Source organism: Rhineura floridana, chromosome 13 (genome assembly GCF_030035675.1).
Source record: "Rhineura floridana isolate rRhiFlo1 chromosome 13, rRhiFlo1.hap2, whole genome shotgun sequence".
Classification (NCBI taxonomy): Eukaryota; Metazoa; Chordata; class Lepidosauria; order Squamata; family Rhineuridae; genus Rhineura; species Rhineura floridana.
This window is the reverse complement of record NC_084492.1, coordinates 2,336,071-2,361,058: the sequence shown is the minus strand read 5'-3', so window position 1 is coordinate 2,361,058 and position 24,988 is coordinate 2,336,071. Positions and strand designations below refer to the sequence as shown.

General features: G+C 44.7%; 1 protein-coding gene across 1 annotated transcript in view; it reads left to right on the top strand.

Annotated features, from left to right (window-relative positions):
- Window positions 1-24,988, top strand: part of HYDIN (HYDIN axonemal central pair apparatus protein) — a 426,739-nt gene that overhangs the window by 235,796 nt on the left and 165,955 nt on the right. Inside the window, exons 23-31 of the mRNA XM_061594057.1 lie at window positions 9,297-9,419; window positions 12,192-12,300; window positions 12,870-12,989; window positions 13,969-14,178; window positions 15,748-15,885; window positions 21,142-21,319; window positions 21,428-21,552; window positions 21,939-22,072; window positions 22,713-22,849. Of these exons, the coding sequence (XP_061450041.1) occupies window positions 9,297-9,419; window positions 12,192-12,300; window positions 12,870-12,989; window positions 13,969-14,178; window positions 15,748-15,885; window positions 21,142-21,319; window positions 21,428-21,552; window positions 21,939-22,072; window positions 22,713-22,849 (1,274 nt within the window). The remainder of the gene's footprint in view (window positions 1-9,296; window positions 9,420-12,191; window positions 12,301-12,869; window positions 12,990-13,968; window positions 14,179-15,747; window positions 15,886-21,141; window positions 21,320-21,427; window positions 21,553-21,938; window positions 22,073-22,712; window positions 22,850-24,988) is intronic.

Here is a 24,988-nt window from a genome sequence, read left to right as displayed (position 1 = left end):
GCTGGTTACATGAGGCACTCTGCACTGCAGCTGTCTATTACTTTTAATAAAAAGAAAAAACACCACTGTTGAGTCTGGGTCATTCAACTTCGGGCAGGACACTCCCCTCAGTCTTCTTTTCTCAAGGCTAAATATGCCAGTGTGGTGTAGTGGTTAGAGTGTTGGACTATGACCCGGGAGACCAGGGTTCGAATCCCCACATAGCCATGAAGCTCATTGGGTGACCGTGGGCCAGTCACTGTCTCTCAGCCTCATGAACACCTTATTCATAGGGTCGCCATAAGTCGGAATTGACTTGAAGGCTGTACTACATGTTTAAATATGCCTAGTTCTTTCAGTCTCTCCTCAAGGGGCTTTATTTACACTGGGGGCAAAAGCAAAAGGTGCAAACAAAAGTAGTAAAAATTGGGATTACTGAAGGAAATATTTTGGAGCCCCTCAAAAGAGATAGTTTTCTAGTTTATTTGGATGATTAGAAAACAGGGCACAATAGTCCATCAGAACGCAGCAGTGCTAGATAGTTTTCTAGTTTATTTGGATGATTAGAAAACAGGGCACAATAGTCCATCAGAACGCAGCAGTGCTAGGTTTACTGAGCATGCCTCACACAGCATTTGCCTTTTTTTTGGCAACATGACCCTCCCACTCTTTCAATGTGCAACTGTGCCTGTTAGTGTGAAGGGGGGGAACCATTCCAGAGTCATTTATGCAAGAAGGAATATTTTCATGTGTACTCTGTGAAGGGGAGGGAAATGAAAGGTTAAAGCTGAATAATTAGATGAAAACCATAAAAGTCACTGCCCTAATTATAAGGTCCAGAAATAAAACTAAATAAATCACATTCTTCACCCCTAGCTGAAAAACAGATGTTAATTTGAATGATAATTAGTTACTGTGATGAAAGGCACAGAGTTGATAGAACAGCCGTGACCTGATTTTTAGCTACCAAACTGTCAGGCTGCATTAGCTGGATGTAATTATTTGGGATATACATGGTATTGAAACAGAAATAATATCTGACAAGCTGTGATGCTTTTTCCTGGCCAAATGAAGGTGGCAACAACTGGAGGTTCCCTTCAGGCCTAGCAGTCCTCTGGGCAGTCAGGTGGTGCCTGCACAAGGACCTCATGGAACAACAGGGCCATCTAATTAATAGGCACAGATGCAAAGAAACAAGGTTAGGACCAACATCACATCCAGAAGGTTAATGAGGAGCCTTGCAGAATGAAGGGCCCAATCTTGTGAAATGCCGGTGATGCACCTGGGCACAGTATGCGGTAGTTTCACCTTCACACAATCTTTTGAAATGCTGATATGCCAAAGTATAGTCTAAAGGTGTGTGTATTTGTGAGTATGTATATATTCACCCACCCACGCTCTGAATAACAGTAAGTAATGGAGGGTCTGCTGGGAAGCCAAAGAGGAGACTAAAAGCATGCTTCCGTGGTGGCAGGCAGCAGTGATGCCACATGTCATTATGTCAGCCATTTCTGTTTGCACCGTCACTCACTTCTCTAGTGACCTTCAACACAGCAGGGAACCTCCATGCCCCCTCTGAACTATCCCAAGGGTGCAGATACTACTAACTAATTAGGACTATGAGTTCACCTAGCTTAGAAGCTCTGTCTCATGCTGCGAGCACTGACCGCACTTCCTGATTCAGGATTTTACCATACCTGGGAGGGAGAGGGGCCAGAGCCTCAGATCAGTCATGGCTGACAAGAGGAGGGTGCAAATGGCAGGGGGGCTAGAAATGGTCCAGCCTTCCCACAATCCAGTGAGAGGAGAGCCAAAGGAAAGGTGAAAGAATGAGCCGCAGCCAATACACCTCCTTGACTTCCAAAGCTTTCACTTCATGACTGTGCTGCTTTGTAGGTTGCAGCTGAGAGACCACCAACCCAGGCTGGTGATTTTGGGAATACTGTGTCCAGTTCTTTATATATATGCCGATGCGGGGAACAGATGCAGCACTCGGGGACTGGAGAAGACCTGCCCTGGGAGTGAGTACCTGAGCATCTGGGTGCTTGCTCGCTCACTCCTCTGGGTTGCTGTCTCTCAAGACAGCTGAAGTCCTTGGTAAGTGCTGCAAGGACTGAGACCCCCTGCCTGACCCTGACTCCAGAAAGAGGCTGCAGTCAATCTTGCAGCCTCTTGCATCAGCTCGCTGTTGGGGGCATAAAAAGCCAGCTGCCCTTGGGCAGCGAGTCTGCTGCCGGTGGGGTTGCCACCGAAGGGGAAACACCAAAGGGAATTGTCCCTTGGGAAGTCCGTTAGGGAGTCCCGAGGGTGAGGATGCTACCCCTATTTTTAAAAAAAACCAATCTGGAGGAGATTGGAAGTGGGGAGGGTGTATGGCGCATGTGTACTTCCTGAACAGGGTGAGAGCCTGGGCAGTGAACTGAATGATAGGAGAAAGTCGCCAGATGCCTTCAGAGTGAGAGTCTGTAACTGGCAGAAGGCTGGCCCTCCCTGGGTGTGAGACCGGGGTGGGGGGGGAGTAGATGTGCCCTGTGTGAAAAATATTGAGTGGGTCAGACTGTTCCCAATTTTCTCAGAGGCCTACTGGGATAATTGGTTCAAGTAAGTTTTGTTGGTGGGCTCTTGTTGGGTTTATATCAGGTATTTAAGGGAATCTTATTAAGGAAGAATATGGGTGATGCCACCCCAATGTCAGTGATCACAGATAGAGGGAAGCATAACCATGGGGAGGTGGTGAGCTACCATAGAAGACGAGGGCATAGCTATCTACTCTTGTTCCTTGCTCCCACTCCTCTCATGGACAAATTCCTCATTGCACTTCTGCTGTGCCAACTGGTCTGCGTGTGCTATTGTTTAGCACCAGATCGGTAAACAAGACCACACTCGTCCATGATTTGATCATGGATGGTGCCAATTTGGTGTGCATTACCAAGACCTGGGTGGGTGAGCTGGGAGGAGTTGATCTGACCCAGCTTTGCCCATCTGGATACTCGCTGCAACACCAGCACGGGCTGCAGGGATGGGGGGGAGGAGTTGCTGCTGTCTACAGAACTTCCATCTCTGTCACCAGGAAGCCACTCTGTCTTGGAGGTTGCTGTGAGGGCTGCATCTGGTGATGGGCCAAGGAGATAGTAAAGTAGGTATGCTGTTGGTATACTGTCCACCCTGCTACCCTGCAGCTTCTCTGACTGAGCTGGTGGAGGCCGTCTCGGCTGTGGTATTGGAGGAGCCTGGAACAATAGTGCTGGGTGATTTCAATATCCATGCTGAGACTGCCTCTAGTGTTCCAGTTTGGGATTTCATGGCCTCCATGATGACCATGGGGCTGTCTCAAGTTGTCACTGGCCCGACGCATAGGGCAGTGCACACCCTCGACTTGGTTTTTGCTCCAGATGGAGGAAGGGGTGGTCTGGAGATAGGGGGAATTGATGTCATCCCATTATCATGGTCAGACCACTTCCTGGTGAAGTTTAGACTTATGGCTCCAATCCTTCCCTGCAGGAATGATGGGCAGATTAAGATGGTCCACCCTCGAAGACTAATGGAATCTACTGGATTCCTGAATGCCCTGGGGGAGTTCCTAGTAGATAGACCAAGTGACCCTGCTGAAGCCCTTGTCATGCTGTGGAACAGCAAGACGCGTTGGGCTCTTGTTACGGTTGCCCCAGAGTGCCCTCTCTGGCACTGTGAAGCCCATACTGCACCCTGGTACACCAGTGAGCTAAGAGCAATCAAACAGGCTGGATGACGGCTATAGCACAAGTGGTGAAAGACGTACTGTGAGGCTGATTGGGCACCGTTAAAATATAACTGTGCCTATTGTGTGGAGGTGAGGGCGGTGAAGAAGGCTCACTTTTCTGCCACCATCGCATCCTCAAGCAGCCATCCAGTGGAGCTTTTCCGTATTGTCAGGAGTCTGTTCACATCAGCTCCAGGAAATTGAGTTTTAGACCCTTTGAAGGCCCACTGTTAATTGTCTGGAAGGCACTTTGTGGGTAAAGTTGCTCACCACCGTAGCAAACTTGATGCCTCATCCACATCTATTGTAGTCCCCAGTGAGGTGTCCAGTACAATGTCTGCTGCAACTTCTTGGGAATGGTTTCAGTTCTTGCAGCCTGATGACGTGGATAAGGTGCTTGCAATGATGCGGCCCGCAACATGTCTTCTCGACCCTTGCCCTTCTTGGCTTATTAAAGCTTGCCGAGGGGGTCTGACCGAGTGGATCCAGGGTGTGGTCAGAGCTTGGAAAAGTTACTTTTTTGAACTACAGCTCCCATCAGCCCAGTCCAGTGGCCATGCTGGCTGGGGCTGATGGGAGTGGTAGTTCAAAAAAGTAACTTTTCCAAGCTTTGGGTGTGGTCAATGTATCATTGTGGGAGGGAGTGGTTCCAGCTGCCCTGAAAAAGGCAGTGATTCTCTGGACGCATTGGTTTCTGACAACTACCGACCGGCTGCAAATACCCCCTTCTTAGGGAAGGTGATTGAGAGGGTTGTGGTGCAGCAATTGCAAGTACTCTTGGATGAAACAGATTATCTTGACCCATTCCAATCTAGGTTCAGGCCTGGTTATGGGACTGAATCGACCTTGGTTGCCCTGATGGATGACCTTTTTTGGGAGAAGGACAGGGGGAGTGCGAGCCTGTTATTCTTACCTGATCTCTCAGTGGCTTTTGATGCCATTAACCATGGTATCCTTCTGGGCTGACTCGGTGAGATTTATTTATTTATTTATTTATATACCGCCCCATAGCCGAAGCTCTCTGGGCAGTTTACAGCAATTAAAAACATTAAAAACAAATGCCCAGGCATTTTAAATGGCATTTTAAGCTTAAACTTTGTAATTGAAATTCTTATTTTAATCTTTTAATCTTGTGCTTAAAATGTTTTATAACTGTATAATGAAATTCACACTTGCTCGTATTTTAAATGTGTTTTATCCTGTTGTGCACCGCCCTGAGAGCTCAATGCTATAGGGCGGTCTAAAAATGTAATTAAATAAATAAATAAATAAAATATACAAATTTTAAACACAAAAACAATTTAAAAACACAATTTAAAAACAATTAAAAACAATTAAAAAACACATGCTAAAATGCCTGGATGAAGAGGAAAGAGATGAGTATTGAAGGCACTGAGATTTGGAGCAAGGTTTCAGCAGTATGCTGATGATACCCAGCTCTATTTCTCTGTAACATCTGAATCAGGAGAGGCCATGCAAGCCCTGGACTGGCGCCTGGACTCTGTGGTGGGCTGGTTGCCAATATGGAGACGCTGTGGATTAGTGGCTCCCGACTTCAGAAAATTGGTCAGTTACCTGCTTTGGATGGGGACGTACTCTCTCTGAAAGAGCAGGTCTGTAATCTGGGGGTGCTCCTGGATCCAACTTTATCGCTAGAGGCTCAGGTGACCTCAGTGGCTAGGAGTGCCTTTTACCAGCTTCAGCTGGTAAGACAGCTGCAGCTGTTTCTGGACCGGGATAGCCTGACCGCTGTTGTCCACACACTGGTGACTTCCAGGCTGGATTACTGTAATGCGCTCTATGTGGGGCTGCTCTTGAGGTTGGTCCGGAAGCTGCAGCTGGTGCAAAATGCAGCAGTGAGACTGCTCACTGGAGCAGGGTATCGCCAACATGTCACTCTGCTGCTGAAAGAATTACACTGGCTGCCCATTTGCTACCGGACCAGGTTCAAGGTTCTAGTTTTGGTGTACAAAGCCCTATACAGCTTGGGACCAGGATACCTGAAAGACCATCTTATCCCTTATATACCCATTTGATCACTGAGCTCTGCAGGTGAGGGACTCCTGCAGATACCATTTTATCAGGAGGTCCGTTCCGCACAACACAGGAAATGGGCTTTAGTGTGGTGGCACCTGCCCTGTGGAACTCCCTACCCTTAATATTAGACAAGCACCATCTCTGTTATCTTTTCGGCGCCTATTGAAGACCTTCCTCTTTCAACAAGCCTTTTATGTTGAGTCCTTATCCCATTCTGCATCTGTGTTGGAATTGCTTTTTAATATGCTTTTAAACCTTTTTTTTAACAGTATGTTTTTTTAACCTTTTTAAAAAAAGTCTTCAAAGCTTTTTAAAAAAATGTTTTTAAAATTGTTGTGTAATAATGTATTTTAATGTCTGTTTTTATGATGTTTTTGTTGGAATAAACAAACTTGCATGTTCCCCCTATAAAAAGGAGATGTTCCTTCTGCTAGTATTTGGGGAATATCTCTATGTATCACTTTAGAGTGATGTAACTTCCTAATGGGTGGGGTTAGTTACCTGGCTTCCTTCTCCTTTGTCTGGGTGTATTGTAGATCCTTGCATATTCTCTATTAAGCTTTAGGAGAGAGAAGCATCCACATGCTTCTCTTCCAAGATGACCATTATCATGGACTGAGACTTCTACTTTTCTATCTAAGCTAGAGCCTATGTTTCCTGAATATATGAAAGGTCATGAGTAAATATTCTTTATTCTTTTTACCAAAGAAGATCATCTCTGTTGTTAATTTTATTCAGCTAGTTTGCATGTGGAAAGGTGGGCTGGTTTATTCTCATTCTGCTGCTTGTGTTTATATCTCTGCTAAGAAATAGGACTACGAAACTGTTTAAAATACCAAACAGGTTATGGGCCCAGGAATAAGTTGAGAATTAAACCAGATGGGTTTTTCCCCCTATTTTCCTTGAAGCCTTTCTTGTTTTTTGCCTGGGGCTGGCCCTGGGCTCTTGGCCCTCCTTTTCTGAGAAGACTGAGCTAAAGTAGGCATTGAGCACTTCTGCCTTTTCTTAGTCATCTCTTATCATTTTGCCATTCTCATTGAGTATCTGAATCGCCATTTCTTTTCTCTGTCTTTTACTATGGATGTACCTGAAGAAAGCTTTTTTTGTTGCTTTTGGCATCTCTCGCTAACCTCAGCTCATTCACAGCTTTAGCCTTCCTGACGCCATCCCGGCAACTCCATGATGCCTGTCTGTACTCTTCCTTTGTGGCCTGTCCTTCCTTCCACTTCCTGTATGTGTCCTTTTTTTATTTTCAGGTCACCTCTAAGCTTTCTGTGAAGCCATATTGGCTTCTTCTGCTGTCTTCCCCCTTTTTCCTTGATGGAATTGTTTGCCATTGTGCCTTTAGAATTTAATTTTTTAGAAACTCCCACCCATCTTGGACTCCTTTTCTCATTAGGGTGGCTTGCCATGAGACCTTTGTTATCATTGTTCTAATTAATATCGGCTTTCCTGAAGTCCAGAGTACACGTATGGCTACTCTCAGCTTTTGCTTCCTTTGAAATCAGAAACTCGAAGTATAGGGTGGACATTTTCCCACAGAGTTTCCATAACTGCTACTTCATCCACCAAGTCATCTCTGTGGTTAGAATCAAGTCAAGGATAGCCAATCCTCTAGTTGCCTCCTCCACTTTCTGTAGGAGAAAGTTCTCAGCAACACAACTTTGCCGCCCTGGGCTCCTGCTTTGCCGCCCTGGGCTCCTGCTGGAAGGGTGGGATATAGATCAAATAATAAATAAATAATAAATAAACACAAGTCAGGAATTTCTTGGAGGGACCATGTTGGGCAGGATTTGTCTCCCAACAGATAATTGAAGTCCCCTGTTACTACTACCTCATGCTTCCTCAAAATATTGGCAATTTGCTTTGCAAAAGTTTCATCCTCGCTTTCTCCTTGATTGGGCAGTTGGCAGTGGACTCTAAGCACCATACTCCTTTTATTACTTGCCCCATTAACTTTAATCCAGATACTCTTGGTGGAGCTACCAAACTCATCCTATATACATATACATATACATACATATACATACATATATACATATATACATACATATATATACATATATATATACATAGATATATATAGATATAGATATAGATAGATATAGATATACATAATTGTGATTAACCAAACAGAGGTTTTTATTATATTAACAAAACGTTTCAGCTTCCACCTTCATCAGCTGCCAACATACAAATGCTGTTACCAAGGTGGCAGTTATAGAGCTTTGAGGATGGAATGCCCAGAGGGGCTTCATTTGCAGAAGCTAAGTGATGCTGGTACTGTCCTCCAGGTTCAGGCCATGTGGTGCCAATGTGTCCAGAGAGTAAATCCAAAAGTTCTCCCTTTTGGTCAATGCTGCTGGATCTGCTGGCATCTCTATCGCTGTAATGGAAAAGTCCGACAGGCTGTGACCCTCGATGTTAAAATGCTTTGTAACTGGTTGCTCCACTTTTTTGGTCAAAATTGCCGACTTGTGGCAATTATATATATATTTCACACAGAGTACGACTCCATCTCCCTTTCCATTCCTTCTATTCTGTTTGAACAAGTTCTATCCTTCAATTGCTGTATTCCAGTTATGGGAAACCTCCCTCTAGTTATATCTGTCAGTACCTATCAATATAAGGACAGGTTGTCAGAGTTTGGGGCATGGCAAGTGGAATAAAGAGAGTGGGTCACCCTCAGAAAGAGGGAGCTGGTAAGGCTTGCAAGTGGAGTTGTAGGGAAAGGGGCAGCTTACCTTGACAGGCTTGGGAGAGAGATGTGACTCCCTTTCCTTATTCTGCGAGGTTCAGTTATGTGGTGGGGGTGAGGCCACCTCTTTAGTAACAAAAGGGGGAGAGAGAAGGGGGGGAGTCCACAGGAAAGTTCCCGAGCAAAGGGGTGAGGTTTCTTGGGTATCCAAAGTTTCAAATGTAGTAAAGTGAAAAGTATCACCACTTATGCTTGAGCTGTGCTTGTAAACTAACATAAAAAAGGCTGTAAATCCTGTCTTGAAGTGCCAGTCAAAAGGAATTTGTGTAAAATGTTTGTGAAATAGCTTCTAGAAATACACCTTATTCTGCTGTCCAGGAGAAGTGGGGAAAAGAGATGGGCATGTCTTTTGGGCTCTGCTGGCAAGAGCTTCAGGCTACTGGGAAGTACTTGATTAGTACTTGGGGGAGGAGGAGGGAGTGACATGCAGGTGACCATATCTTGATTAAACATTTTTAGGAGTCTGATGCTCTTTTGTTTGCTTTTAAATTTACCCTTGATAAGGGAGGAATGGCAGAAATTTTCAGTGAAAGGAGACAATGAATTTACCAGGTGTTGCAACTCAATTTGCTTGGAACATGCAGGCTGGCTTGCTGTAATGGAGTCTTCAAGTCTTCCTTCCTAGGTGCAGGCTATCATAGCAAAGCTGGATGTTTTTAGGGGCATTTCTTCAAATTATCCTAACAATTTCCTGGCTTCTTCAGAAGAATAACTAAGGAGAAGCCCACAAAAGGAGATCCGGTGTTGGCTTCCACACTTACAAAATGACATTGGCTTTTTCAGATTCAGCCCAAGAGGGGATACGGCCCTTGTTGAACAGGATGCAGCAGCTGAGCAGAAAGACCCACCACCACCACCACCACCGGCTCCTGCAGCTGGTCACAGCGACAGCAAAGACTCTGAGAGGTTTGTATAGTAGGCATCAGAAACGCATGATCGGTGCAACATTGGCATTAATACTGCAGGCTAGGTGGCCCAAGCCCATCAGTCTGCCTGCTATATCACACCTTGATGATTAGGGCAGATAACAGAGGGTGCTCTTAATGTTTTCTGCCATCCCAGGGACTTAACTTGAGCAGTTAATTTTAAAATGCCGCCACCATCACAGCTGCTCTGTGTGAAACATAGTTACAGCTGAGGATGGGAGAGATAGCAAAACCCCTCTTGCCATCCCACTCCAGTCCAAAATCAAGCTTCTGTCATTTCTGAGCAGCAGTTTCATTTCTATACAGCAGTTTCATCCACAATCACGCATGTCTGTAGTGCAGCTCTGCGTCCGAACCAAGGAAGCAGAATATGCAGGAGTGTACTTGGTTGACTCAATGGCCAGCCTAGGCGGGCAGGAGTGTGAAAGGACTTCACTGTTGTGCCCCAGATGCAGGGAGAGTTAGATCAGGAGAGGAGCCGGATGAGGCTGGGGGCGTTGGAGGAAGAGGGGCTCTGACAGCCCGCAGACTCCCACAGCCGGCACCCCCATCGAAGCAGTTCCAGCCCTGCCTGTGAGTCCCCCACCTGAACCGTTGGGAAGCAACCCTTCACTCGCGCCAACCTCGCCCGTGCAGGAATCCCTGCCTGGCTGTTCAAACGCTTCCCCACCAATCAGCATCCCTCTTTCAGAGCCCGCGTTGTCGCCTAGTGAAGCCCTGCTGTCGGATGGGCCGTCTGAGGCTCGCTCCCCCTCGCCCCACACGAGGAAGTGCAAGAAGTCAGACATTCAGAGGGGGAACTCTGCCGGAGCCGTCATTTAAACACGAAGACCTTCCCTACTTAAGCAGGTGCCTCCCAAGACTCTAGTGCTGAGTCAGCTCTCCCCACACGCTGCAGAGACTGCTTAGGTAGGATAGCTAGGGAAAGTAGTGAGTCAGGATAGACAGGTTTAAGAAGCGCACCACTTTGGATGTGACCATCATATTAATAAAACGAGAAACAGATCACACATCGTCTCAGTCTGGTTCCTTCGTCTCTGGATTGGACATACACTGCTGGAAGAAGACTCTCCAAGCTGCAATTCTGATAGCTCATCACACGGAGCAGCAGGACACAGAACCAATGGTTCCAGCAGTTCCTGCTTCTGACACTCTGGCAGCACACAATGAAGTGCAGATGCTGGCTGGGGTGTTTGCTGTTTGGTGGCAGAGCACGGACATGTCCTTGGCAAGAGCCAAGCAGAAGAATGTGGGGTGTCACATGCAGAGCCATAGAATGTGGCAATGAGGGAGTTCTCTTGATAGCTACCTGGAATTTTTATTTGCTTTATTCAGAAGACAGAAATTCAGTAGCATGATTTCTGGCTTCAAAACTTTAAAAATAATTTTGTTTAGGGGGGAGTCTTCTTTTAGTGGGAAAATGAACAGTATCACTGTGATGTCAAGCCATGGCATCATTCCCATATTTTTCTTGAGGAAAAAGAATTTTGGTTGTCAATTTATTGTATTTTATCTATTAAATAGTCTTATATCCTGCTCCTCCTCCAATATGGACCATAGGGTAGGTTACAACAATAATATATAGAAACCATAATCACAGCAAACAACTGTAAAACCATCTCAATGGATCAACCAAGAGTGCAACAATGGAGGTAGCCTCCTTTCTGTCCAAAAATGCCACTGGGAGGGATGCTGTGGCACAATCACCTTACATCAGGCCAAAGTGAGAGCTACCCCTTGATGCAATGGCAAGGCTGTTCTTGGTGGGGGAGTTAACCCCCCCCACCGCTAAGCCCTCTTGTCTTGAAAGGTCAGAGCGCTCTCCCCCACCACAAATGTTTAATATTTGCCAGTCCCCTAAGGATTGTTCAGACCGTAGCATTTTTTACCTTGCTCTTCAGCCAAAAAGAGGCTCCCAGAGTAGCTTACATAAAAAGAACATCACCGCAAGGTAATCCTTCCCCACAAGCTTCCTTTTCAAAGTCATGACACAAAAAGAAAAAACGAGATGGGGAGTAAACAGGGAAACAAGCAAACTTGGGCAGTGGTGGAAGATTTGTGAGGCCCTCTGGATCCTCCAGGCCCCCTCCTGTTCTGCAGAGCACCTCTCTGGGGGCCATGTCCCCTTCCTTTTCCTCTGTAGGAGAGGGAGGGAGGGAGGGAGAGTTGGCGAGTTGGCTGCTGCAAGTTCAGCTGAGGAGGGGGGAGGAAACTTATGGTGAGCTGCAGGTGGCAGAGGGAGCGCAGAAGAAAGGCAGTAGGGCTTAAGAACAGAAGTGGATGGAGCTGAAACCAACAGCATGTTGGGAGAGGGGAAGAAGTCCTCTGCAAGCAAGCCATTCTTCACAGCTCCAGAGAGAAAGAATGTGCTGTGCAGTTCTGCAGCGCTGCAAAATCTACCCACTTTGGGAATCTGGCTCCACTTCCGTTGGCTGACACCACCAATGGTGATTGGTGATTCCACCCCCGGTAAACTGCCCTTCCTAGAATAAAGGTTCCCCTCCCTACCCTCTTTAAGACTTAAAATGGCAACAGTCTTATAATGAACAGCTTGAATCGCAACAGCTGAGAGCCAAGGAAGTCAAATGGAGCTGGCCTCCCAGCAGAGGTGAAGGAGTGGGCCCTATAATGCCATTTTTCTTCTGCTGTAGCCTGGTAGGATGAATAGATAGATAGTTTCACTGTTAGATATATATGCAAATATTCATTGCACCAATTAAGGAAAGTTTCTGCCTCAATATTATAACTCCAGAGAAGCAGCTGTAGAAGAAAACCTGAATTGTGTAAGTGCAGAAGAGGAGTCCTCTCAAGAACCTTCAGACCCTGCAGGAAGTGGCTCAGAAACAAAGACAGCAACAAAGGTAATTCTCCAGGGGCCACGTCTTGCCCAATCTGGTATCTAAAGAGGCAGAAATTCCTACATTGATAGGAGACAGAGAGCACCCTTAGGTAGCTTTGCACAAGTACCACGGATATGAATGGAGCATGGAGAGCACCTGGGCTCATGGGGGGGGGGGTTGCTCCCTGTGCCTGTCCCAAGGTTGCTAGAGCAATAAATGAGTGACTGGGACAAGTTCCATGTGACAGGACACACGGCAGCTATGTACCAGGCGGAGAGCATGTGAATGTTGGATAGCTTTTCCTTAGTTTTATTCTTGACATTTTCTGTCAGCCTGGCAAAGCATTTCAGTCTTTGCATGTCAGTTGTTTTCACCGTCGTGGTCTGGAGTGCTCTGGTCATTCATTATGGCTTTGGTCATAGAGCAACAGCAGAGGAATGTAGGTTTAAAAATACACCTGGGCACCTGAAAACCTCCAAGCCCACCTGCTGACATTGTCTTTCACACCCATTCCAGTTAGAAAACTTCTCTGCCCTTTCTGGGACAGTTTCTCTGTCTGGCATATGTCCACATGCTGTTCTTTTTTCTAGTCCTTATTGCCAGCTGCTGATCGAGTGGAAGAGGAGCTTGCAAAGAAGAGCCAGGTGGAGACCAAGGAAGTGCTATGGTGTGTGGAACCAGAAGAGCATCACTCAACTGGAGTGGAAGAAGTGAGCAGGAGTTTATTTTTATTTTATTAGCCTTTAGTCAGCCTTGTAAGCATCATGCTGCAGTTTGCTTGGCCATAGACAGCTGGCACTGGGAACTACAGTGTGATGACTTTAAGGAGCTATATGGTGGTAAGAGCAAGTGAGCAGAGTGGGTGAGATTGGGCAGAGAGTCGGAGAGGGAACGGGGGGGGACTGGATGGAGAGAGTGTGAGCAAGTGGGCAGTAGCAGCAGGCAGGGGCCTGCATGAGCCACAGAGCAACAACCCAAATATAAAAAAATCAGAACATTAAGAACAATTCAGCAGTCAAACTAATAATACAAAGCGGGTCACACTTCAGGAAACATTGGTTAAATAAGAATGCTTTTAGCAAGCATCTAAAGGATAGAACAGATGGACCTTGCTTAATGTGTATAGGGAGGGGATTCCATAACATTAGTGCTGCCACACCAAATGCTGTGATCCTGATGGTCCTCTAAGCCCACACCCAAGCCCTGGCAGCTGATGACATGGGGCTAGGCTGGGCTGGCTAGAGCTGTGGGCTGCACTTCTTCATACCAGTAGAACCCCCCCAAGTCTCTTCTCTCTCCAGTATGAGCCTCAGCGGTGGAGATCAGCTCTGTTTCCAAATAAGCTGGGTCTTCTTCTCAGGCTGGTCAGCACCAGGTGTCACTTGCCAAGCAGTGGCCAGACCCTCCCCAACTCGGCACTCCAGTTTCAGGCCTTGGTTTTCTACCCTTGGACTGGCCAAGGTCTGGAACAGGATCAAGGCTGTAATTCTCCTATTTAAATGTGCAACAAAACTTTTTCTTGAGAAGAGTCTGAGCAAAGGTCAGGACATGAAGAGCCATCTTTTCAGTGTTAGAGAGCCCCACAGGCATCTTCCAGACTTTGCTCACAGTTGTATTGGTTGCCTCCATCCTGGCTCTTGCACTTGCCAGTCTGCAGCATCTCTCTCTCTTTCTTTCCTTCCCAATCAGGTGTTTGACATTCTGCCGCTGTTTGGGACACTGCAGCCAAATGACACTCAGGAAATGTCATTCACTTTCTATGGTCACACTGACATTGTGGCCCGTGTAAAAGCACTCTGTGAAGTGGAAGGGGGCCCCACCTACGAAATCCTGCTGAGTGGTGAGGCCTCACTTGTGAGTTACGCATTCGACAGAAAGGAAATTGATTATGGACTCCAGGTAGGAACAGCAGTGTGCAGTTGACCCTTACAGGCCTCTGGTGGATCACTTCAACTATTTTTCCCACACTTCACCTCTTACTCTGCGTATAGCTTCTGCATAAATAAACCTTGCTGAAATCAGTCCTGTGCCTTTTTGTGCATGACTACAGGTTGCAGAAATGCACAGTGAGTCTTATGGAGACTTTTCTAAGCCTGAAATATTTTGCATGGGTTCCTACTTGTTTCTAATTTCTTATTAGCAATTCCCACAAGGAATTCACCAGTGCACTCAAACCTACAGAAAGCTAGACTGAACTCCCTGCACATCAGCTGATGTTCAAGAAGTTCAGTCCTGCTTGGTCACTATCTCCCCCAACTCTGAGGACCACATTTGACAGAGGGGTGGGACAACCCACCTGTCAATCACCTGATATCATTATGATGCCAGACTGTCAAAGTTGGCCCTGGGCTCCTTCTGAAAGGGCAGGCCTTAGTCTGCCTCCACCCTAGTCCTACAGAACTCAGAGGTTTTGCATTCACACCTGAGAATACACAGAGATGCCACCAAATCTCTCCCAATGTGAAATTTGAGGTAATTTGGAAGGGTCCAGCTGAAGTGAAACATCTGGAGATATTTTGATGCAGATTGAAATAATAATGACAAGATTGTCGAAGTATAGCATACTAGTGGTGCTTGGATAAAACTCTACACACATGTAGATTACTTTCCTCTCCTCTGGTTGCTCTTTATAGTCATTGATGGCTGATAAGCACATTGGAGTCTCTGAAAATGAAGTGCTGCTTCAGAGGCTAATGAAGCAATCCAATACACACTTACCTGGGAGTAAGTCCTTCTGAACCCAATGGAGCTTACCTCTGAGTAGACATGTATTGGATTGCAGCCAAAGTGTTTCCAGTTGAAGAACTTGTCCATAGATTAAATGCCTCCCAAACTACATAAGGAGCTGCATACATCACATGATCTCCTCCCAAACAGATGGGCTGGTGCCGAGTCAGAGGAGGGAAGGAACTCGGAATGTTAAGAAGGGCCTCATTTTCCATCTCACCCTGCATGTGTCGCGTGCGGCGCTGATTCCATTCTGCGTCTTCTCCCAAAAACTACTTTATTTGTCTTGCTGACCGCTGTGGTGGAATTATGTAACTTCCATAATTATGTAAAATATGTTATCATTATGTTATTCCACCTTATTCTTTCCAATGCAAAGGAAATGCAATGCAAAGGGGGGATGTAATCAATCACATATTGTTTTCAGACTGAAAGCAACAACAACAGTGAATAGCAATAGTTTTTGCTGGATTAATTTCCGTTCTAGACGTTGTTGTTTATTAGTTGCTTAATACCCGAAGTTAAAACAAAAACAAATAAAACACATTATAAAAACATAACAATAAACAACAACAAAACAATAGCAATTCTTCCCAGAATAAACAAACAAATTTCTGCTCATTTTTCTGTTTGCGTCTGAATTCTCCAACATCTCTAGATAGAACAAAGGGTTACAGGGATGATGCTTTCAAATTTACAACCATTTTCATATTTGCCATCACCCTCTTTTCTCCCTCTAAGCCTTTTGATCACATAAGTGTGGCTGAGATTACGCTGAGGAATACAGGAAAAGTTGGATTTGAGTACTCTGTGACCAACACCATCCTGGCTTCAGCAGACAACCCTCCACCTGGTGTGCCACTGACGTTGCCTGTTGCTGTGAGTAAGAGCAGAAGCCAGGCAGGCCACTCTGCTTAAGTGTCACTTCTTGTTGCATTTAGAGTTTTGAATTATGCAGAACATACAAAGCACGGTTTTTATGAATGCTTTTACTGATTTTATTATACTTTTCCATGTTGTATGCCGTCTTGATATACTTTTAAGAAAGTGCAGATTATATATACTTCAATAAAGAAATAGATAGCTTGGGCAAAATGCCCCACTGGCCACATCTGTCATGGTGGTGGCATATCTGACATTCTGTCAGCAATAGTGGGGTTTCTTCCAATTCTCATGGCCCCACAGCTGGTGGATCATGAATATAGAATTGCCCTGTTAAATTCATATGGATACTAATTCTCCAGGTCAATAACACAGCACATCTTAATATGAAAGCAGTTCAGGACACAATTATGGGGGTTTAATAGGTTGTCAAAAATTACTATGAGTTTATGGGATCAATATAAAACATTGAAAATCAGTTTCATTCTGTATCTTATTTATTTTTTAAGTTCTGCTGCTTGTCTGTGTTACGTTAAGAAAAGTGAAATTCACTTGGGGGACTGGGAGAACACTAAGCTTTCATTTCAAAAAGTGCCTTTCCCAGTTAGCCATGGAGCTCTGGCCTCCCCAATCTGTGGCAACACCATAACATCATATTTTGTCTGGTCTTCAACCCTGGATGTAGGATTTAGCGTTTGAGGCACCCAAGTGGGCAAAGATGGGCATTTTGAAGCTAACTGGATGAGTAGCTTTGGGTTGCTTCATTGGAATATTCCTCAGTCTTCCAGCCCAACAACTTAGACCTCTGAGTTTGCCTGGTAATCCTAAGCCATGTTTGTCTAGGCTTGGACCTTTTAAATATAGAATAGATTCAATCAGTGCTGTGGAGGGAGTCTATTTTCTCCATTTATTGGGTCAAACAGTAATTTTAAAAGCTTTTCACAGCTTCAGGAGGAATTAAATTGGCCTGGCAATATGTCCTATTGAGAAACTGCTTGGCTTCCTCTGTAGCAAATCAGAGTCCTATTCTTTTCTTAGCTGCTTTGTGGGGAACACCATGTTCTATTATTGTGGTTCACAGTCATCTTTGAGAGAAGACGCAGCTAGATCTGGAACCAACATTATTCCTCATGTAGCCAGCAGCTGAGACCACTTCAGTGGGGAACAACTTTGGATCTGTGAGGACACTGTCTTTGGACAGGAGACCCTGTGTGACAACGAGCAAGAGGCTGGAGCTCAGTCACGCAGGGGCAATGAAACCTCTCCCCACAACAAGAGAAGGAGTACTAGTAGTGGGAGACTCCCTACTGCGTGGGATCAAAACCCAGGTATGCAGAGAAGATCCATGGACTTGCCAGGTATGCTGTCTACCAGGACAATGGATGAGAGATGTGACGGAAGGGTTGCCATCACTCATCAAGCCCATTGACAGGTATCCCTTTCTTCTCATCCATGTGGGAACAAATGATACTGCCAAACGGAGCTATGAAGAAATCACCTCACACTTTGAAGCTCTGGGAAGGAAACTCAAGGACTTTGAGGCCCAGGCAGTTTTTTCATCCATCCTTCCAATACTTAGAAGAGGAGTAGAACGGGAAAGAAAAATACTCCATGTGAATGAATGGCTACGAAGGTGGTGCCGACATGAGAGATTTGGATTCTAGGGCTACGGACCATGCTTCCTGGAAGATGGACTGCTGGCAAGTGATGGGTTGCATCTCACAAGAACTGGGAAGAATGTGTTTGGCCACAGCATGGAGAAGTTCATCAGGAGGGCTTTAAACTGAATCGTAAGGGGGAGGGGGATGTAAACTTGGTGGTAACGACTGATGAAGGGTTGTGCACAGTATCAGGAACAGAGACATCAGTTCTAGTAGGGCCCAGTAACAGTCCTCAGAAAAAAGTAGTAAGGAAGCCAAGCCATAAATCACATGGTCATTGATGTCTGTATACTAATGCACAGAGCATGGGAAACAAGCAGGACGAACTTGAACTCTTAATACAGGAGGGTAATTACGACTTGATAGGTATAACTGAAACTTGGTGGGATGACTACCATGACTGGAATACAGCAACTGAAGGATATAACTTGTTCAAAAAGAACAGAAGGAATAAAAAGGGAGGTGGAGTTGCGCTATATGTTAAAAATATATATCCCTGCACAGAAATACAGGAAGATGAGCTTGGTAGCTCCACCGAGAGTATCTGGAGTAAAATTAATGCAGCAAGGAATAAAAGGAATATGGTGCTTGGAGTCTACTACCGACCACCCAATCAAGGAGAAGACAAGGATGTAACTTTTGAAAAGCAAATTGCCAATGTTTCGAGGAAGCATGAGGTAGTAGTAACAGGGGATTTCAGTTATCTGTTGAGAGACAAATTCTGCCAAACACGGCCCCTCCAAGAAGTTTCTGACTTGTGTTTCAGATAATTTCCTCCTACAGAAAGTGGAGGAAGCAACCAGAGGATCAGCTATCCTGGACTTGATTCTAACCAATAGAGATGATTTGGTGGATGAAGTGGCAGTTACGGGAACTCTGAAAGCGAAATTCTGAAAGCACAATGGCAAGCCATTCCAACAAGGAAAAAAGGAGGGACACAGCAGAAGAAGCCAATGTGGCTTTACAAAAAGAGTAGAGATGACCTGAAAACAAAAAAGGACACATATAGGAAGTGGAAAGAAGGCCAGGCCACAAAGGAAGAGTACAGACAGGTATCATGGAATTGCCGGGATGGTATCAGGCAGGCTAAAGTTGAGAATGAGCTGAGGTTAGCAAGGGATGCTAAAAGCAACAAAAAAGCTTTCTTCAGGTACGTGCATAGTAAAAGACAGAGAAAAGAAATGGTGGCACAGCTACTCAATGAGGATGGCAAAATGATAACAGATGACAAAGAAAAGGCAGAAGTGCTCAATTCCTACTTTGGCTCAGTCTTCTCCCAAAAAAGGGTCTATGACCCTCCCGGGAAACATGAAGTAGAAGGGGCAGGATTGGAGCTTGAGATTGATAGACAAATGGTCAAGGAATGCCTAATTACTTTGAATGAGTTATAATCGGCAGGGCCCGATAAACTGCATCCTAGACTAGAGTATTGAAGGAACTGGCTGAAGAACTCTCAGAACCACTGTCTACTATCTTTGCAAAATCATGGAGGACCAGTGAAGTGCCGGATGACTGGAGGAGAGCTAATGTTGTCCCTATCTTAAAAAGGGGCAAAAAGGAGGAACCAGGAAACTACAGCCCAGTCAGCCTAACATCAACCCCTGGAATTAGTCAGGCCTCATCTGGAATACTGCGTTCAGTTCTGGGCGCCTCATTTTAAGAAAGATATAGACAAGTTGGAGCGGGTTCAGAAGAGGGCGACGAGGATGATAGCCGGTATGGAGAACAAGTCTTATGAGGAAAGGTTGAAGGAACTTGGCATGTTCAGTCTGGTGAAGAGAAGGCTGAGGGGTGACATGATTGCACTCTTTAAGTACCTGAAGGGCTGTCACATAGAGGAGGGTACAGATTTGTTCTCTGCTGCCCCAGAGGGTAGGACTAGGTCTAATGGTTTTAAGTTGCAGGAGCGTAGATTCAGATTGGACATTAGAAGGAACTTCTTGACAGTAAGGGCAGTTTGGCAATGGAACCGACTTCCTAGGGAGGTGGTGGGATCCCCTTCGCTGGATGTCTTCAAGCAGAGGCTGGACAGCTATCTGCGGGAGATGCTGTGTGGATTTCCTGCTGTGAGCAGGGGGTTGGACTCGATGGCCTACAAGGCCCCTTCCAACTCTATGATTCTATGAAAAACTCTGGAGCAGATTATAAAGCAGTCAATCGGTAAGCACCTGGAAAACAGTGCAGTGATTATTAGGAGCCAACATGGATTTATGAACAACAAATCCTGCCAAACTAATCTTATCTCATTTTTGATCGGGTAACCTCCCTTGTAGACTGTGGGAATGCTGTGGACATAATATATCTCGACTTTAGCAAAGCTTTTGACAAAGTGCCCCATGATATCCTGATTAGCAAGCTAGCTAAATGTAGGCTGGATGGAACATTCAGCATTTTTAAAAACAACGTGAATGAGGAGGTACAGAACATGCTTATCAAATTTTCATATGATACAAAATTGGGGAGCACAGCCACTACTGTGGAAGATAGAAACAAAATTCAAAGGGATCTTGATAGGCTGGACCATTGGGCTGAAAACAACAGAATGAAATTTAACAGGGATAAATGCAAAGTTCTACACTGAGGAAAAAGAAACCAAATGCACAGTTATAAGATGGGGGATACTTGGCTCAGCAATACAACAGGTAAGAAGGAACTTGGAAGTGTCATTGATTACAAGCTGAATATGAGCCAACAGTGCAAAAACGACAAATGCTATATTAGGCTGCATTAACAAAAGTATAGTTTCCAAATCGCGTGAAGTATTAGTTCCCCTCTATTCAGCACTGGTTAGGCCTCATCTTGAGTACTGCTTCCATTTCTGGTCTCCGCACTTCAAGAAGGATGCAGACAAACTGTCAGGAATGCTTTGATTTGGATTCCTGCATTGAGCAGGAGGTTGGACTTGATAGCCTTATAGGCCCCTTCCAACTCAACTATTCTTTGATTCTATCTATGATTTTGTGATCTATGCCGTATTTTTTTTTGCATTACAATAATGCAATTCTTTAAATCCTTGCTTAGGTACCGTAAAAAACCAAATCCTTCTGCAAATTAAATAACAAAATAAGCCAATTTGCATGATTTCTCTGGTAATAAAACCTAGGAAAATCTGGATTTTAAAACAGTGCAAGAGTTTACACAGCCATCTCTATAACTGGCTTAACGCAATGTTTCTGCAGTGATCCAGTCTGTGCCCAAGACAAACAAGATGCTAGACTGTTAACAAGCACCAGTTTTTAGTTCATATGATTTCCTGTTCCATCCCTGGTCCAGGTGATGCCAGCTGTAGATGGTCTGTAGCAACTGTCCATGTCATTGGGCATCAGAGGTTGCATGCACTCCGTACATTTAAAGCACGTTCCCACCCCCAAAACAATCCTGGGTACTGTAATTTACCCCTCATAGAGCTACATTTCCCAGCACCTTTTACAAATAAATTCCAAGGGTTCCTTTTTTTTTAATGGTGTGTACATAGCCAGAGGCACCTAGTGTGAGCCACTGATACCATTTAGCCAAGGGCTGGTTTGCTCAGCCTTGTTTTTGACCAGAAACAGGTTTGCCTATTCAGCATTCTCCCTCTTTCATCTCCTAGAGTTATATAGAATCAGGGAAGGAGCAGGTGCTGAAGGTCTATTATTTGCCTGGCATTCCTGAGGTCTTCCAAAGAACCTTCCAGATTCAGGTGGCCCACCTGGAACCAGACAGCATCACCCTGAAAGGAGAGGGGATCTTCCCCAGGATCTGCCTCGATTTACCTAGAAATATTAAAGGTAGGGATGGCTTTCTCAGTGCTTCCAGTCAAAGGAAGCAGGTGGATTTGCTCGAAAAGTGCAGCTCTGTCCCTGGCCCAGAGTCTCACCTATTTGTGTTTACTGCAGGAAATGAACGGTACATCAGCATCCTTAGAGAAGTGAAACAACGGATGGAACAGGAGTCACAGTATTCAGTCAGTAATTCGGAGGCAGTGGCCACAGAACCACCCATAGATGAATCCAGCACTCCTGTAAGACTAAACGCTTCCTTGTTTGTTTGTGAACTTGGCTAGGCCTGGTGGGTTCACTGAATGAGGGATGAAATTGACTTGGGGCACGTTTGCATTTATGAGAACTGCAAGAGCTCTTCTTGCGCTTCCTGCCCCACAAGCCACACAACTGTGCAGTTGAGGGGGAAGGGCTGAGGAGATAGGCAAAATGACAGGTGGCCAATGCTATTTCGGAAGCTCCACTTGCCATGAGGAGGGCAATGGCGGGCATCGCCAACCACTGATGTGGAGGCCAGCACATGGAATCAACCCATGGAGAAGGGATCTGACTGGTGCTGGTGCCACAGGTGAAGGGGGCTGTGAAGGACCATTGGCAGGCTGGCTAACTCTCTCTTTGGTTTCAACAGCTCGACACCCAGCTGCAGATGGAAGTGGAGAGGCTTCTTGTTCGAGAACATGCCCTGGAGCAACAGAGGCTGCTTGGCTGTGACTCAATGGAGGACCCCACTGTCAGCCAACGAGTTCGCCGCAGACTTGTCAAGTTAGTGCTGATCTTCTTCTTATGGCCGTTGTCCCAAGGGATCTGAGTACTTAGAAATAGGTGGGAGATCTCAGGAAACTGCCTGGTTCTCCTAAGCCATGTGAAGCAAGCTCCCTGGGTTGGCTGGGGAACTTTGGGATGCTGGTCTGCAACCTGTGGAAAACCACCAAATTCTGATGCATGGAATCCCATAAAAGGTGCACAGGGATGCCCAAGAGTCACACTGTGGCTTGTCCAGATATGTCTAGTTGAATGTTCTCTTGAATCTAGCTATATTTGATTAATAATGATAACAATAATATATATTTTTAAGATTTTAACTTTTTTAAAAGATGCTTTAAGACATTTTAAAGATGTTTGATCACTTGTTGTTTGCCACCCTGGGCTCCTTTCCTCCTTTGTGAGGAAGGGTGGGATTTACATTTAAATAATACTCGTCTTCCCCTCGAGAAGGGCTGCAGTGCCATCGCTTTGACTGGTATGCCACTTTCCACTGATGCTGCTTTCCCGCTGTCATAGGTGCATCCTGGAAAATTTAAGGGAAGTGTTTAAACCCTCAAAGCCAAGTTGAAAATGTAGCCCTCACTGTCTAGCTGAATGTCACACATATATTTTAAACCAGCTGGTGTTACTTTTTCAGAGCACACTTGCCTGAGTACATCTTGGACTTTGGCTATATCATCCTGGGCACCATCCGGACCCACATTGTCAAAATCACCAACACCAGCCAGTTCCCAGTGTCCTTCCATGCAGACAGACGGGACTTGCGGGACACAGGTAATAGGGACTGGGACTACCCTGAAGACTTGAGCAGCAATTTAAAGAGAAAAGCATATGTAACAACACAAAAACCCAATGCATTTGCAACAAACGTTACCCTTCCTTTCAAAGTCCACCTTCCCACCTCAACAGTCTTACCTCAAGACACTGACTGGCAGGCCAAATCGTGAGGTCCTAGTTTTGTTCCACATCCAGTTACCCACTGTGGGCAGATAATAGGTAAGGCCAAAGAGAGCCAGTAAAAGGAGGTGTGTAACATCAGCATACTGATGTCCCTGCCAGGATTTGCTTCCAGCGCGGCTCAGATTGACCTGTGCTGGGAAGATGAATGTGGTTGGACTGGCTATTCTTGCCCTCAGTCTCCCAGCAGTCCTACATAGTTGAGAGGGGCTGTTGCTGTTCAGGTGGTCAACTGTTCCCCCAGCCCTGCGCTCTTGACTTGCTCTGCTTACGTTAGGTGGCTGTGTTTGGATTTGATTTCTTGCCTGAAGTTGGGTTTGGATCACCAGCTGCTATTGCTCCTGCTGAGACATTTTGGAGCAGCCTGTCTTCCAAAAGGGCCCCAGGCTGGCTTATGCTCTGCTCTGCTCCTGGTCATCCTAGGAGACCTCGTCCAGTTGCCTCATATGTTGGCTGTTTACGAGGAGGAAGAGGAAGCCTCCATTACTCCTAGGGAGGAAGGAATCCATTACAGCCTGTCCCATCCCACTCCTGTGTGGATTTTAAAAGGGAAATCCTGGCTGCTCCTACTTTTCAAGCCCATGATGCTTTCTTAGCCTAACCTCCCTCACAGGATATTTGGGAGGATAAAAAGGGTGGGAAGATAACCATGTCAGTCCTGTTCAGAGCAGCGCCATTGAAGTTAAGAGATATGACTAAGGACTAAGATTCAGTTTCTTTTTTCTTTTTTTTTAATAATTTTTATTCAAATTTTTCAAAAAACAAACAAAACAAAGTCAAAAAAACATAACAATACAACAACAAAAAATAAAAATAAAATAGTTGACTTCCGATTTGTCGCAGATCAGCTATAAGTATATAATATACATCAAACCTGTCCCTTAATGTATACATACAGAATCCCTTTTCTCCATAGGCTGTCTTAATTAATCGTCAAATCCCAGTATCATCATTTTATTTTGATCTTTCAACAAAAAGTCTAAGAGAGGCTTCCATTCCTTAAGAAATGTATCTGTCGATTTTTCTCTAAGTAGACATGTCAATTTATCCATTTCTACTAAGTCCATTAATTTCAATAGCCATTCTTCCATTGTTGGTGTTGATTCCATTTTCCACTTTTGTGCATATAATAATCTTGCTGCCGTAATCATATATAATATTATTCTTCCATATTTATTTTCTATTTGTTTATCCATAAAACCCAATAAAAAAAATTCTGGTTTTGACTGAATATTTATCTTTAGAATTTTTTGCATCTTCCTACCTATCTGTGCCCAAAATGATTTTGCCTTTTTACACAGCCACCACATATGATAAAATGATCCTTCTTGTTGTTTACATTTCCAACAAACATTAGAAACATTACTATACATTTTTGACAACTTTTCTGGAGTCATGTACCAACGGTACATCATTTTATAAAAATTTTCTTTAAGATTATAGCATAATGTAAATTTTAATCCTTTTTTCCACATATTTTCCCATTGATCCATTTGTACGTTATAACCAATTTTTTTTGCCCACTTTACCATACACTCTTTTACTTGTTCTTCCTCCATATCCATTTTCAGTAAGAGTTTATACATTTTCGCAATTATATTTTCATCATTTGTACACAATCCTATTTCAAAATCAGATTTACTTATTTCAAACCCATACATTTTCTTGTCCATTTTATATCTTTCTAACAATTGTAAATAGGCAAACCATTGAAAACTATATCCTTCCTTTGTCAGTTGTTCTCTCTCTTTCATTATATATTCTCCATGTACATTTTCTAACAGTTCTTGATAAGTTAACCATTTCTCTTTTCCAGCCATTTCTCTTCTATAAAACGCTTCTTGACTTGAGACACATAATGGTATTTTCGAATAAAACCTTGGTTTATATCTATTCCATATTTTCAACAGAGGACGTCTTATAAAATGATTGTTAAAGTCTACATTTACTTTTACT